This window comes from Poecilia reticulata, linkage group LG17, assembly GCF_000633615.1.
Source record: "Poecilia reticulata strain Guanapo linkage group LG17, Guppy_female_1.0+MT, whole genome shotgun sequence".
NCBI classification, from domain to species: domain Eukaryota; kingdom Metazoa; phylum Chordata; class Actinopteri; order Cyprinodontiformes; family Poeciliidae; genus Poecilia; species Poecilia reticulata.
The window spans coordinates 24,211,521-24,225,011 of NC_024347.1; the positions used below are offsets into that span (position 1 = coordinate 24,211,521).

At 41.3% G+C, this 13,491-nt stretch overlaps 2 protein-coding genes across 2 annotated transcripts in view; one reads left to right on the forward strand and one right to left on the reverse strand.

Annotated features, from left to right (window-relative positions):
* Positions 1–1,937: 1,937 nt before the first annotated feature.
* Positions 1,938–3,772, forward strand: klf2b (Kruppel like factor 2b). Its single transcript, XM_008434433.1, has 3 exons — positions 1,938–2,308; positions 2,461–3,367; positions 3,486–3,772. Exons 1-3 carry the CDS (start codon positions 2,237–2,239, stop codon positions 3,659–3,661), a joined length of 1,155 nt encoding a protein of 384 aa, XP_008432655.1. The 5' UTR covers positions 1,938–2,236; the 3' UTR covers positions 3,662–3,772.
* Positions 3,773–8,538: 4,766 nt separating this feature from the next.
* The window catches only part of eps15l1b (epidermal growth factor receptor pathway substrate 15-like 1b), a 31,659-nt gene continuing 26,706 nt past the window's right edge, over positions 8,539–13,491 (reverse strand). The window contains exons 21-22 of the mRNA XM_008434563.1: positions 12,808–12,929; positions 8,539–10,422 (exon numbers count right to left, since the gene is read on the reverse strand). Coding sequence (XP_008432785.1) covers positions 10,276–10,422; positions 12,808–12,929 — 269 coding nt within the window. The 3' untranslated portion in view covers positions 8,539–10,275. The remainder of the gene's footprint in view (positions 10,423–12,807; positions 12,930–13,491) is intronic.

The window sequence follows — 13,491 nt, forward strand, 5'->3', positions numbered from 1 at the left end:
TAGAAATATTTAATTTCTACTGTTAAAAAAAAAGCATTTTGGATTGAAGCTCGGGCTTCAAATGAGTTTCCAGAGCAAACAGACAAAAATAAGTCGTGCAGCAGCAGGCAATGAAACAGTTTTCCTGCTGACCAAGCAACTCTTCCATCCTCTTCCTCGTCAAAAACCAGATTCCTCTGCAGAAATAGCAACAAGCGGACCAGCGAGTTGATTGTTGTGATGCAAATGTAGCCCCAATTGACACCGCGCGTTCCCCTYAAAAGTCCGCCATTTACACCTGAAAGAGATGTTACCCTAAATCATGTTTACATCACGAGAGGTTCCAGCGTGAAAAAGCGCGATGAAAACCGATTCAGACGATCCTGGCGCCTGTTTGGACAAGCCCGCTGTGAGGGAACAAAAAGCCATCTTCCATTAATGATAATGAGCCGAGAGCAAAACGCGCCAAGCAGGTGGATGAGACACTGCTAATGGCCGCTCTCCCTRCACTATAAAAAGAGAATTATCACAGTATTAAAGGCAAGTCCTTAAAATGCTTTTGTGAACACTGGGGAACAGGTCTTACCTGAAACTTTCTAAAGAAACTAAAAGCTTAATAACTAAAGCACAATAAAATAAACTGAAATAAGAATTGTTTTGTGATTAAATGATGAAATAATAATGGTCTACGCTGCAAAAAATGCCCTTCTTAACTAGTACTTTTAAAAAAAAATCAATATTCTGGAGATATTGATTTAAAACAAGCTTTTATCTTGCTGAAAAGCTACTTGTAATTGAGTTTTTTTCTCATTTCAAATGTGCTAAGATATTTTYGYTTGAAACTGGATCAAAAATACTTTTGCCAAGTTGATATAGTCATTAATACTTGTAACCCAAACATGAACGATAAAGATAGTAAATKAGCTTAACCAGCAAGGTCGTCTTCAGCATTAGTGCTATCTAAAACTATAACTTTAATTATCAAAAAAGTACCTAATGTTGGAATTTTACAACTAGTGAGCCTAATGTATAGAAAAAAATATATAGTTCATAATTWTTTTTTGTATGGATTGCTAGCAAGTTTGACTTAACCATTAGCACTGTGGCTAAACAAGTTGAAGTTGGACAAATTTAATTCTTGTACTCGCAGACTTGCAAGGCTTGTTGGCGTGACAGTGATTGTTAATACAACCCAAACTTGAAAAACAAGGATAGCTAACAGCTGAATTAGCTTTGGTTGTAGCCTAAGCAAACTGTTTAGTAGGATTTGCTACCCAGAACGTAGCTAAAGTTTTATGTCATCAGTGAACATTTCAAAGAAGCTAGCGCTAACTGTGGTTAACAATCTCATTACCCAAAAAGCAGCTAATGTTGCTACCATTAAGCAAAAACATAGTTGATTAAAGCGGAAATTATTTTTTAATCAATTGCTAGCAAGCTGAACGTTAGCATTAGCGCCGTAGCTACAGACAAACGGAGTCATAATCACTTAACAATTGTTAAACTTTTTTTTTGTTTTTTTACACACTTGTATATTTCTTTATAAGTAAAATACGTTTCGTAACTAATACTAATTTCCCTGTATTAAAAATGTCTTCAGGTGTTTTTGTGTTGTCTCATGATTGCGTAAGTACAGAAAGACATTTTTCCTTCCAGATCTTTCCTCGCATAACTTCAGATTAAATAAAACCTAATTAGCGTACACCTGAAAGCCTCATTCCTGTGGGGTAATGATTACACGAACAACTGACAGCTTATAAATGATGCTGTTAGTGCGTCTTGTCCTGCGGCGGTTTCTGTCATCAGACTTGTTCTTCTGTGCATATTACGTAAGTATCTATGGTTGCTATACAGGCTGTCTGTTTGTCCTGAAACATTTTTTTTTTTTTTTTTTTTTTTTTTTACACAAGGTGGGCTGGCCGCTTTCTGCGTCAGCATCCTCTTATAGGGCTGCTCCGCCGTGCCTGTCACACAGCACACTGAGCCCGGCAGCCCGCTCTGCTTTATAAAGCGCTAAATTTACCAAACTTTACGTTGTTTCCTGAGCTCTCACAATTGGCCAGGCGATCTCCGCTTGGAGAGTTATAAGGTCGGGGAGGACCTCCTACCACTTTTAAACTTGTGTTCATGTGTTTGAAGCGCAGCTGTGGAGAGAGGGGGACACCGTGAAAGTACCTTAAACTCTGGCGCGGCTGCCGCTCCGCTTAACTTTAACCAAAAAAAAAWAATAAGTTTTAGTGTTATTTCACCCTAAACGATGGCCTTGTCAGGAGTGATGCTGCCCTCATTTTCGACGTTCTCGAACCAAAGAGAAAAAAGCTGGGAAAATGTAAGTTTTCACTCATCTTGCAGGATGTTCTTTTTTTAAATACTTAAAGTACTTTTTTGTGTGTGTGCGCTAAAGAAGCAAGAAATGCAAGATTTAACTTGTGCAAAATGCATTTCTAACGTCTAATTCTTATTTTATTTTCTCCCCCGCAGAGGTGGAAAGGAGACATGGACAAACTCCCACCTACAAGTTGCTCCATGCTTGAACTGGTACAAACTCTGGACTGTCAGAGCAGAAAGGACGACGAGGATCTGAGCGATTTCTTGGATCTGGATTTTATTCTCTCCAACACAACCGGATCAGACAGCACGGTGGAATACGTTGGCACAGCGGATCCCAACATGTACACGACAACCGGGAACTCCGTGCCGCAGTATCCCGCCGAGGACCACCGCTCCCCGCCTCCTCCCTACGGTGCCAGCCTCATGACGGAGCTGCTCCGCTCCGATGGACCCGCCGGCTACGGCGTAACGCGCAACCCCGGCGTTCAGGGGAGATTTTTCGTCAACACGGCGCCGTTCCCCCGCCCGGACAACATCAAAATAGAGCCAGCCATGGACAGCTACGGCCCCGTTATGGGCATGGTCCCTCAGAGCTGCAGCAAGATCAAGCAAGAGGGCAACGTTTCCTGCATGATGTCCTTCGAGCAGCCCCGGGTGGCCATCTCCCCGCGGGCGGCCAGCAGCATGACACCGCCGCTGAGCCCCGACGACCAGCAAGCCACGGACTGCCAGGCTCAGCTGTGCTTCCAGCAGAAATACCACACGGCGGCGTCCTTCCAGCACCACCCGCAGGCTCCGCAGATGCAGATGCCCTACCACGCTCCGCACCCCGGCTTCGGGATGTACGACGAGGGTCTCAGCCTGCAGCCCGCGGGCGCGCAGAGGGTGATGCTCACACCGCCCTCGTCCCCGCTGGAGCTGCTGGAGTCCAAGCCCAAGAGAGGGAGGCGTACGTGGCCGCGGAAGCGCACGGCGACGCACACCTGCACGTTTGCCGGCTGCGGTAAAACCTACACCAAGAGTTCACACCTGAAGGCACATCTGCGAACTCACACTGGTACGTTTCCTCTCCTTCTCCTCCYCACCGCTTTACAGCTTTTGTGCGCAAATTACGCACGACGATCCGAACTTAAAACTCCTACTAATAGTGCTCCCCTTGTTTTTCTTCCACGCAGGTGAGAAGCCATACCACTGCAGCTGGGAAGGCTGCGGGTGGAAGTTCGCCCGCTCCGACGAGCTGACCCGTCATTTCCGTAAACACACCGGACACAGACCCTTCCAGTGCCACCTGTGCGAGCGCGCCTTCTCCAGGTCTGACCATTTGGCGCTTCACATGAAGAGACACATGTGAAGGAGCTCAGCAGAGGACTTTGGGGTGTTCACAAAGGGGGGATTGTATTATTTTGTATTGTGATTCAGCTGTATTTTTTTATTTAAAATGCTCTCCATGTGGCCAAATTCTGTTTTTWTWWWWWWWWWWWWWMMWWWWAAAWWWTKRAWTWAAAMMWTTTWRKKKWWKKTTTTTTTYCTAATAATGTAGCTGGTACTACTTTGGTTGTATAAAGAAAGCTTTAGAAAAGCTTTGTTTGCTTAAGAGCAGGCAGACCAAGAAGGGGCTGGCCCTGTATATACTACTCTTCCTTGACAGAACTGGAACGCTGTGTTTGACACAAAAGTGCCTTTCTATGACTGTGCTACTGTAAAACTCTTTGTAACAGAACGACGTGGCCAAAAAATGTAAATGTTCTTGTTGACAGGGGTAAAATGCACATACAGTTGCCTAACAAGCGCAGAGACAATGTTTTATTTAAACTGCCTCATGTGTCTGAACTGCCTTTTTTGACTTATTTTAATCCTATTTGGAATTTCTTTTCTTCTTCTCTGTGTGAAACTCTTGGATCCAGCCCCTCTGTACACTATCAGGGCTTGATGCCCTGTGCATTATTTTTTACTTAAATTTCTATAAATAAGTACATGGATTTTATACTGTAAAAAATGTGTATTTATTGTAAATATTAAAAAGAACAGATTTGAAAAGAAAAAAMCCCAACTAATTCTCTCTGATTGGTGAACTTAGTCATTTCAGATCCACCTTGCCTGCTCGCTTTGATTAACCACATCCACCCACTCAATACGGTTTCACAACTGTGCTTGAAAATAGGCGCACCCAGCAGAGCTGCAGGTTACCCTGTCACCCACATAAGTAAATACACGGCTCGCCATGGAAGATGCTGACTTTTAAAACTGGAGGGCAACTCGATTTCCAGTGATGTTTTGCAGCTGCAAGACAGAGAAGGGTAGCCGCTTGTGGGCTTAGCCTATAAATACAAACACTCCATTTTCATAATTACAGAGTGAGGCCAGGAGCCGTCTGGACAGAGGGGCACAGCAAACCCTCATCAGGGAGCCCTTAGACTCCCTTTCAGATGGGTAGAAATTATAGTAGGACATCAAAGCGCCTTAATACTACAATTACACACAGTCGCTCTGCACTACAGTTTCAAAGTATCCAGGTCCAGGCTTCATATTATACATACGGTGTCAGTGAGCATTTGTATCTCCTGCATGAAGGCCTGCATTGAGMGCGCGTATCAAAGCCAGATGGCAGCTGTGAGAAGATAGATGACTGCTTTCAGGAGAGACTTTCAAAGCGTCTACACCTGAAATTCAATGGAAGAAAAGCCCCAAAAAACAGCATTTCAAACAAGTAATATGAAACGTTTCCATCGACGTGTAAAAATTTACAATATTCTTTTTTTTTGTTTTTAAAAAGGGGAAGTGCCTACTAGGTCAAAAATATCTACAGTGAAGGATGCAAATGTATCACTCTCATTTCACTTTTTTAGTTCCAATTTTATTGCATAAACTCTAAAATAGAAATAAATATCTTAAGTAACTTGTAACAGGTGGAGAGTAAATAAAATCAATTTCTTCAGACCGTCTCACTRCAGTTTTACTGCTGTTTGACAAACATCTATAAAAATACAGAGAATAGGAGAAGTTGACACACTGGACACTCATTGTGGGTGTAAATATCATATTGAATTGAGGGTCTTATTTTATTTTAGAATATAAAAACACTCATGAGTTTGGGTGTAGAAGCTTGCATTTATTGTGGATTCTCTCTGATCTAATCAGCAGGAAGGTTCTGGGTTTGACTCTGGATGTTTTCCCAGGTCTCTCTGGGTACTCCGACTTCCTCCCACAATCAAATGCACGACAGGTTAAAAGGTCAAAATTGTCTATAGGTATGAGTTTGCACATGGTTTATCTTATGTCTCCAAGTCATCCTGTAGTGAGTCTTGTCCAAATGCCGCTTCAAATTAGACATCCAAACAGTCAAAAACCCCAGAAAAACTAAATAATCTGACCTTCCTTTCTTCAGATTTGGATTAATTTAGATTTWAATTGTTATTGAGATCAGCAGACACAGGAGAAGTGACTTTACTGACAGATTACTGCATCCTTGGTGCACAAAGGAGTGTAACCGCAGATCCTTACTTTAAACCATCACTGCTGATATGAGAAATTGAGTATTTTTGAATTATTTTGTCGTTTCCAGGAATAAGTCAAGTTTATTAGGTTAAAAGTTGTTAGTTTTCAGAAAAAAAATCAAAACAAGATAGCTGATATTTATTAATTACATATATACTTTGCAATGTTACAGCTTACAGTGTTGATATGTAGATAATTAAGGCGTTGTCACATGCTGTACATGTCCTGTATTGAGCATACAGTACATTCATTATGTGCCAGATAGACCTGATTAGTGTTGGAGGGCAAGAATGCAGTTGGAAAGCTGTTTTCCACATACTAAAACATAAACATAACAGAATAAAAACATCCAAAAGTTGATTTGTTTGTCAGAAAAGAGCAAGCTTTAGTGATGCCACTTATATCAGAGGACGATAATGTAACAGCGACAGYATAAACAGAGTGGGTTTACACTTTTCCATTTTAAAGAGGCTTTTAGTTGTATGGGAGTGCAAGTCTGTCACAACAAAGCATCAATCCGACAAACACTGAGAAACTGGGAACAACTGGGTCATAACTGGAGGAATGATCATCACTGGCTTTGATTTTAATTCATCCTCAGCAGACACAAAGGCGTAAATAACTGAAAGTATGTGTAACAATAGAAAAACGGATCACACCAAGTCCTTCAGCACAGCTTTGGAGAGTCCAAAACCTGCACATTTAGCCGTAATGTAATCATAAAGCATGGAGTGGGTAAAAATGTTTCTTTAACCATCTGGAGCTGGACAAGCTCAGGCCAGCAGACGGGCTGACGTCTTCTGTTTGACTTTAAATACAACGTTTTCTGCCTCACTCATGGTTATGGAAAACAGACTTCAAATGCATTTTACTTCATACACCTCACATTCTTTGATTTCATACAAAAATTGTAAAATATTCCTAATTCGACTAGCACGACCTGTTACACTAAGAGCCATATGGATGTCATAATATCAGAGAAAAGTCCTCCAATGTTTATGTTGCAAAGCATTATGGTTAGTAGTTAGATAAAATGGCTGTGAATGGCTCCAGTCTGTGAGACTACAATGAGATAAATACATCCTCCCCCCCCTCTGAGTGCCGTCTCAGACAACTCTGCAGAGATTACTGGACCTGCGCGCCAAGATGAAGATGATGACAGAGGTGGGAAGATGAGAGTAGGGGTAAAGTGTGTTGAGTCTGTGCTACAAGTGCCTTTTTAATGCTGGCTCCACCTCCTGTAATCAGCTGTTTAAGGTAAACAGACTAACAAGCACAAGGTGGGCGGTCATTGGGAGTAAGGAGAGTTTACGAGAAATGGCTGCTGCACAGACACAGGGGAACAAGTTCAGGTTGTGCCTTTGTGATCAGCTTTATTGTTTTTGAGCATTGGCTGTTTTTCCAAGGTTTAAATGGGTAAGAAATAAACAACATACAGCAGAAGCTGAAGATCTGGTCGGAAATAATTAGAGATGCACCAACAAGTTTGTGGCGGTCGAATTTTCAGCGCGGCTGGTCGGAAACTCAAAAATCAGACGATTCAGGTTGCGCTAACAATACATCAGTAAAAGACTCAAAATGAGCTTTTTTTCAGTAGTAATGAGTTTAGAGGAAGCACAGATGATCTGAAAGGAAATTGTATTTTCTCATTCAGGCTGCAAGATGGCGAGAGAAAGCAAGACTTTAATCACATTAATAGAGGGCTGAAAGGAGTACAGCTCAGTTATCCATTTTCATTATCAAAGCATAGCAATGCAAAAAGTTGTTTAAAGCTGCAGGATGCAACTTTTTTAAGAAATATGTTTTACATATTTGTTGAAACTGTCGCCATGACGGTATGTTAAAAGACAGATAATCTGTGAAAAGATCGGTCTCCTCCACCTCGTTCCTGAGCTCCTATTGCTGTCTGAAGAAATGCACAATGCCCGACCAAAAACAGCCAGGAGGATTGGATCGTAGCGCTGTCAATCATTCTCATGTACTCATTGCTAAATGTGCTAAACAACTTACCGTTACAGAAAAACTGTGATCACCAGTGGCTACGCTAACTAGCCTGAGCCTTCACAACAGGCTGTGCTAGCTGTAGAGAGTAAGAGGTAAGAGCAGCGCCACAAGGAGGATGATTGACAGCGCTAAGACCTGCCTCATGGTTCTGATTGGCCGTCTCTGATCATCACTGGGAAAACACAGATTATTGGTCTCATATTATACTGTTACGACATGGCGCCAGTTTTAATAAATATGTAAAAAAAAAAAAAAAAAAAAATTTATGAAAGTTACATACTGCAGCTTTAAAGAGAAAAATGTTTTCACATCTTTTCATTTAGACTTTTAGAAAATAAGAATATAGATAGGATTTCAACCTGTGTGATGTTGACAATCTTTTGTGACTGAAATAAGGTTCAACACAGTGACCAATGTTTTAGTAATTGTTAATAAAGTCAGCTTAAATAATGACACTGCCTATCCTCCCTGTATAAATAATCAACAACTTCTCATGGGAGAAAGGATAGAAAACATTTTAAGCATTAAAGTTCTTAAAAAGAAATCAAAATCCNATGAGAGTAGGGGTAAAGTGTGTTGAGTCTGTGCTACAAGTGCCTTTTTAATGCTGGCTCCACCTCCTGTAATCAGCTGTTTAAGGTAAACAGACTAACAAGCACAAGGTGGGCGGTCATTGGGAGTAAGGAGAGTTTACGAGAAATGGCTGCTGCACAGACACAGGGGAACAAGTTCAGGTTGTGCCTTTGTGATCAGCTTTATTGTTTTTGAGCATTGGCTGTTTTTCCAAGGTTTAAATGGGTAAGAAATAAACAACATACAGCAGAAGCTGAAGATCTGGTCGGAAATAATTAGAGATGCACCAACAAGTTTGTGGYGGTCGAATTTTCAGCGCGGCTGGTCGGAAACTCAAAAATCAGACGATTCAGGTTGCGCTAACAATACATCAGTAAAAGACTCAAAATGAGCTTTTTTTCAGTAGTAATGAGTTTAGAGGAAGCACAGATGATCTGAAAGGAAATTGTATTTTCTCATTCAGGCTGCAAGATGGCGAGAGAAAGCAAGACTTTAATCACATTAATAGAGGGCTGAAAGGAGTACAGCTCAGTTATCCATTTTCATTATCAAAGCATAGCAATGCAAAAAGTTGTTTAAAGCTGCAGGATGCAACTTTTTTAAGAAATATGTTTTACATATTTGTTGAAACTGTCGCCATGACGGTATGTTAAAAGACAGATAATCTGTGAAAAGATCGGTCTCCTCCACCTCGTTCCTGAGCTCCTATTGCTGTCTGAAGAAATGCACAATGCCCGACCAAAAACAGCCAGGAGGATTGGATCGTAGCGCTGTCAATCATTCTCATGTACTCATTGCTAAATGTGCTAAACAACTTACCGTTACAGAAAAACTGTGATCACCAGTGGCTACGCTAACTAGCCTGAGCCTTCACAACAGGCTGTGCTAGCTGTAGAGAGTAAGAGGTAAGAGCAGCGCCACAAGGAGGATGATTGACAGCGCTAAGACCTGCCTCATGGTTCTGATTGGCCGTCTCTGATCATCACTGGGAAAACACAGATTATTGGTCTCATATTATACTGTTACGACATGGCGCCAGTTTTAATAAATATGTAAAAAAAAAAAAAAAAAAAAATTTATGAAAGTTACATACTGCAGCTTTAAAGAGAAAAATGTTTTCACATCTTTTCATTTAGACTTTTAGAAAATAAGAATATAGATAGGATTTCAACCTGTGTGATGTTGACAATCTTTTGTGACTGAAATAAGGTTCAACACAGTGACCAATGTTTTAGTAATTGTTAATAAAGTCAGCTTAAATAATGACACTGCCTATCCTCCCTGTATAAATAATCAACAACTTCTCATGGGAGAAAGGATAGAAAACATTTTAAGCATTAAAGTTCTTAAAAAGAAATCAAAATCCRTACTGGCAGAGGGAAAAGTTTACAAAAATCTAAATCCTGCTTGGTGCATCTCTAAAATTAATGAAACTCGTCTTTAATCGCGCTCATAAATATTTGATCGTCACATTAATTTATACCGAAGGCTGCAGGTTCAGGGGGAGAATATTTGAGCAACTGTCTGGTAAAATTTGTAACAGTACTGTTGTGGTAACTCAAGTGGCAATTCTACGTCACCATTGACCCAGAAAGCTTTATGCACATAAAGAGACGGTGGCTACTGCAGCGCGGGATTTGAAATAATTATAGATAACTCTTAAAGGGTTTACCAAGCAAGCAGGTTGAAAAGTCAGCAGGCGGAGATGCAGTTCAGGAGCCTGTGAAACTTTCCTATTGTGGYGCTAAGCAAAGATGAAGTCTGGATTCTCCCYCGTTTACAGCTGGCATTTGTACTTCCAGCGGTTTTAAATCTAGAGTCATTTGAGAAACACGGAGCTGCGGTGACGGGCCTGCAAACGGACTGAAGGTGGACAGAGAGCCGAGCTGGAGGTCAGGCGTTGGAAAGGTCGGCCTTGCTGAGAGCGATGGCCAGCTCCAGATCCTGCTGTTCCTGCAACCGCAGCCGCCTCAGTCGCTCCTGCTCCTCCCGCTCGCTCTCCCGCTTGGCCCATTCCAGCTGCTGGTTCTCACTTCCAAACTGGAGCAGACAAACAAACATTAGATTTGGGAAAAAAAAAAAAGAAGAAAAAAACAGAAAAAGGAATGTGGTTGTGGCTTGAGGCTCAGATGTCAACACAGAAACAGACAAATCACTGGACAAACGCAGACGTTTCTACACAGGCAGAAAGTCAAAAACGACAACGGACTTGTGTGAAACGATCAGCAGCAAATGGCGGCAAATTGATACAAAATTAAGATGAACGTAAAACAAAAAGGAGCAGAGATAATTATGCAGTGCTTTGTAGGAGTACTAATAATTGTAAAACTTTATCATTTTGTCACGTTAGACCATAAATTAGCCGACATGTRCCATAAAAGAATCTGAAAAGTGTGGCATACATATTTAACACAAAGGCAGCAAAAGACTTGAGACTGGGGGCTTTAACTTCCAGCAGGACAACAATCGCAAACAACCAGCCAGAGTGGCTTAAACTAAAGCAGACTCATGTGTTAGTAATGGCGTAGTCAAAGTCCAGGCCTAAATTAACTTGAGAATCTGCAACACTCTGAGCTTGATCTATTGTGCAAGGAAAAAATGGGCCAAAATGTCAGTCTGTAGATGTAAAAACCCCCAAATGATCTGCAGCAAAAGCTGATTCTACACGTCGACTCAGRGGCGCTGGATAAATGCACGCCACACTTTTCAGATTTTTACTTTCGTAATAAAATTCTACGTCACAGCTTTGCCTTTCACATAAAAAAAAAAATCTAATGAAATATAGTAAATTTCAATTCAATTAAAAAATACTTTATTGATCCCAAAGGGAAATTTAATAAAGATGCATTTTGTGGTTATGATGTGACAAAATGTTTAAAAGTTAAAGGGTAATTAACACTTTTGCACAGCACTWTATTTTCCTCACAAAAAAAGCAAAAAGCACAAATAAATAGAAGCTAAAAGCAACACTTTTTAAAAGAAATGCTAAGCTAAAGCAAACAAAATGTCAAATTTCTCTTTTTTTTTGCTTTGTAGGACATTTATAGAAAATAATTGCCCTTATGATTCACTATATTCAGATTATGCGCTGCGGACGAGTTTCTCACATGCAAAGATTGATCACCACACCTTTTTTTATTCTCTTTTTTCAGTCTTACCTTCACCACTTCAGATCCTGGCAGAAAAACAAAACAAATCACATTGCAAAGCTCCTTATAAAAAAACCCCACAAATCCCTTTTACAACAATCGTGCAGRCATGAATGAGAAAAATAAATTCACGTCACGTGAAAAGACAAAAACAGCAGCCATGCAYCATCTCTCCACCGGAGAGCATGCCCGGCCGTCATGAGAAAAGCAGAAGGGGAATATTTTATTGAGTTGAGCTCAGCTCCGAGGCAAATCATCCTCTGACAGCAGATAAGCCTTCGTCTTCAACTTAATGACTTGGAAAATGCTCCTGAAGTGCAGACATGTCTGCCCGTCTGGTAGCGGTACGAATTACAAATCGCCGCTTCCTGCAGAACATGCAAGCCCGAAAACTAGGGATGCGCCGATTTATCGGTGCCAATTTCCCTAATTTTGGGAAATCGGTCAATTTTTACATGTGAAGCTGATCTTAATCACCGGATTAATCTACCTCGGCAAAGACATTTAAGKCAACTGCCTTCTTCTTGTGCTCAGCTGTGAGAGAGGTTTGACTAGCAGACCAGCTCACCAGATCAGGTCTATATGTTTGGTGTTGACAACAGTCACCTCACTGTTGGCAACTCGTCAGATTTATTGCTACATTTAGCAGCATTTTAGACCAGGGGTGTCAAACTCCAGTACTCAAGGGCCACTGTTCTGCAGTTTTTAGATGTGCCACAGCTACAAAACACTGGAATGAAATGGCTTAATTACTTCCTTCTTGTGTAGATAAGTTCCTGCTAATGACCTAATTATTCTATTCAGGTGTGGTGCAACAGAGGCACATCTAAAAGTTGCAGGACAGCGGCCCTCCAGGACTGGAGTTTGACACCTGCGTTTTAGACAAAAATGGAATTGGTATTGACTGAAATCGGAATCGGCAGGTCAGGATTTTTAATAGGCCGGAAATYGATGATCGGCCAGAAAACTGCAATCGGTGCACCCCTCCCAAAAAAACATACRACGAGACAGAGATGAAGCTCCAGAACTGTCTGAGTCAGTCATGCAAACATTTGGCTTCCTTGCACCCCAACTGTGAAAAAGCTCTCGAATGTTGTTAGTCAACAGCCAGCAAACACGTTCGCTGTGAGTATTCGCTTTCCGGTGTAAAGGGACGAGACGCGGCCCAGCGGCATTAGATGACACCTCCGAGACGTCAGCTCTGCAGCTCATGCAGACGACGATGCTTTGTCCATTAAATAAAAAAAGTAATGGTAACAGAGTGGACTGAACTTACAGAGCCAAAGTCTGCTAAACCCACAGGACAGTCTTTGGATTCTTTTCTTGACTGTGTCGCAATAAAAGAGTCTCTACTGACACCATGCAGCAGCTCTGACGCGCTCGAACCGAGCAGATCCACTGGAGGAGATAAACATTTAGATGAATAAATACCTAAAATATCTTTCCATCTCATCAGAGCTCCCTTGGGAAAATAAGCTAACACTTAAAAGGAGAATGCGTAATCGTGGGCAGTCTGAATAATTCACAGGAAGCCTAAAGCTTTGGGCCCGCGCCGTTCAGAATCGGCACCCTGGGGATAATGGTTCAAAAAAAGGTGCTAACCACATTTTTTGAGTAAAGCTCACTGATGCATTGATGCTTCAATGTGCACGGTGCTGCTTTCTGGAACATATGATTGTAAAAAAAAAAAACAGACACACCCTTTTCTACTGTAAGCTGACAACACATTTACAATAATCACTTTTAACCGGTTCCCATCATCCGCGACCGCCGTCACAGCAAACCTAGAGGGCTTAAGCAAAAATATGTAGGAAGATTAACCAAATATTTGCCTAATTAAATCCCTATTACTAAACCAAACTTGTGTCGGGAGTTGTAAACAAATCTTGCAACACAAGTGCAGACAAACAGCTAAATTGCAGCCTCTCACAGGACCAGGATTAGTTGTGCAACTGTTTCT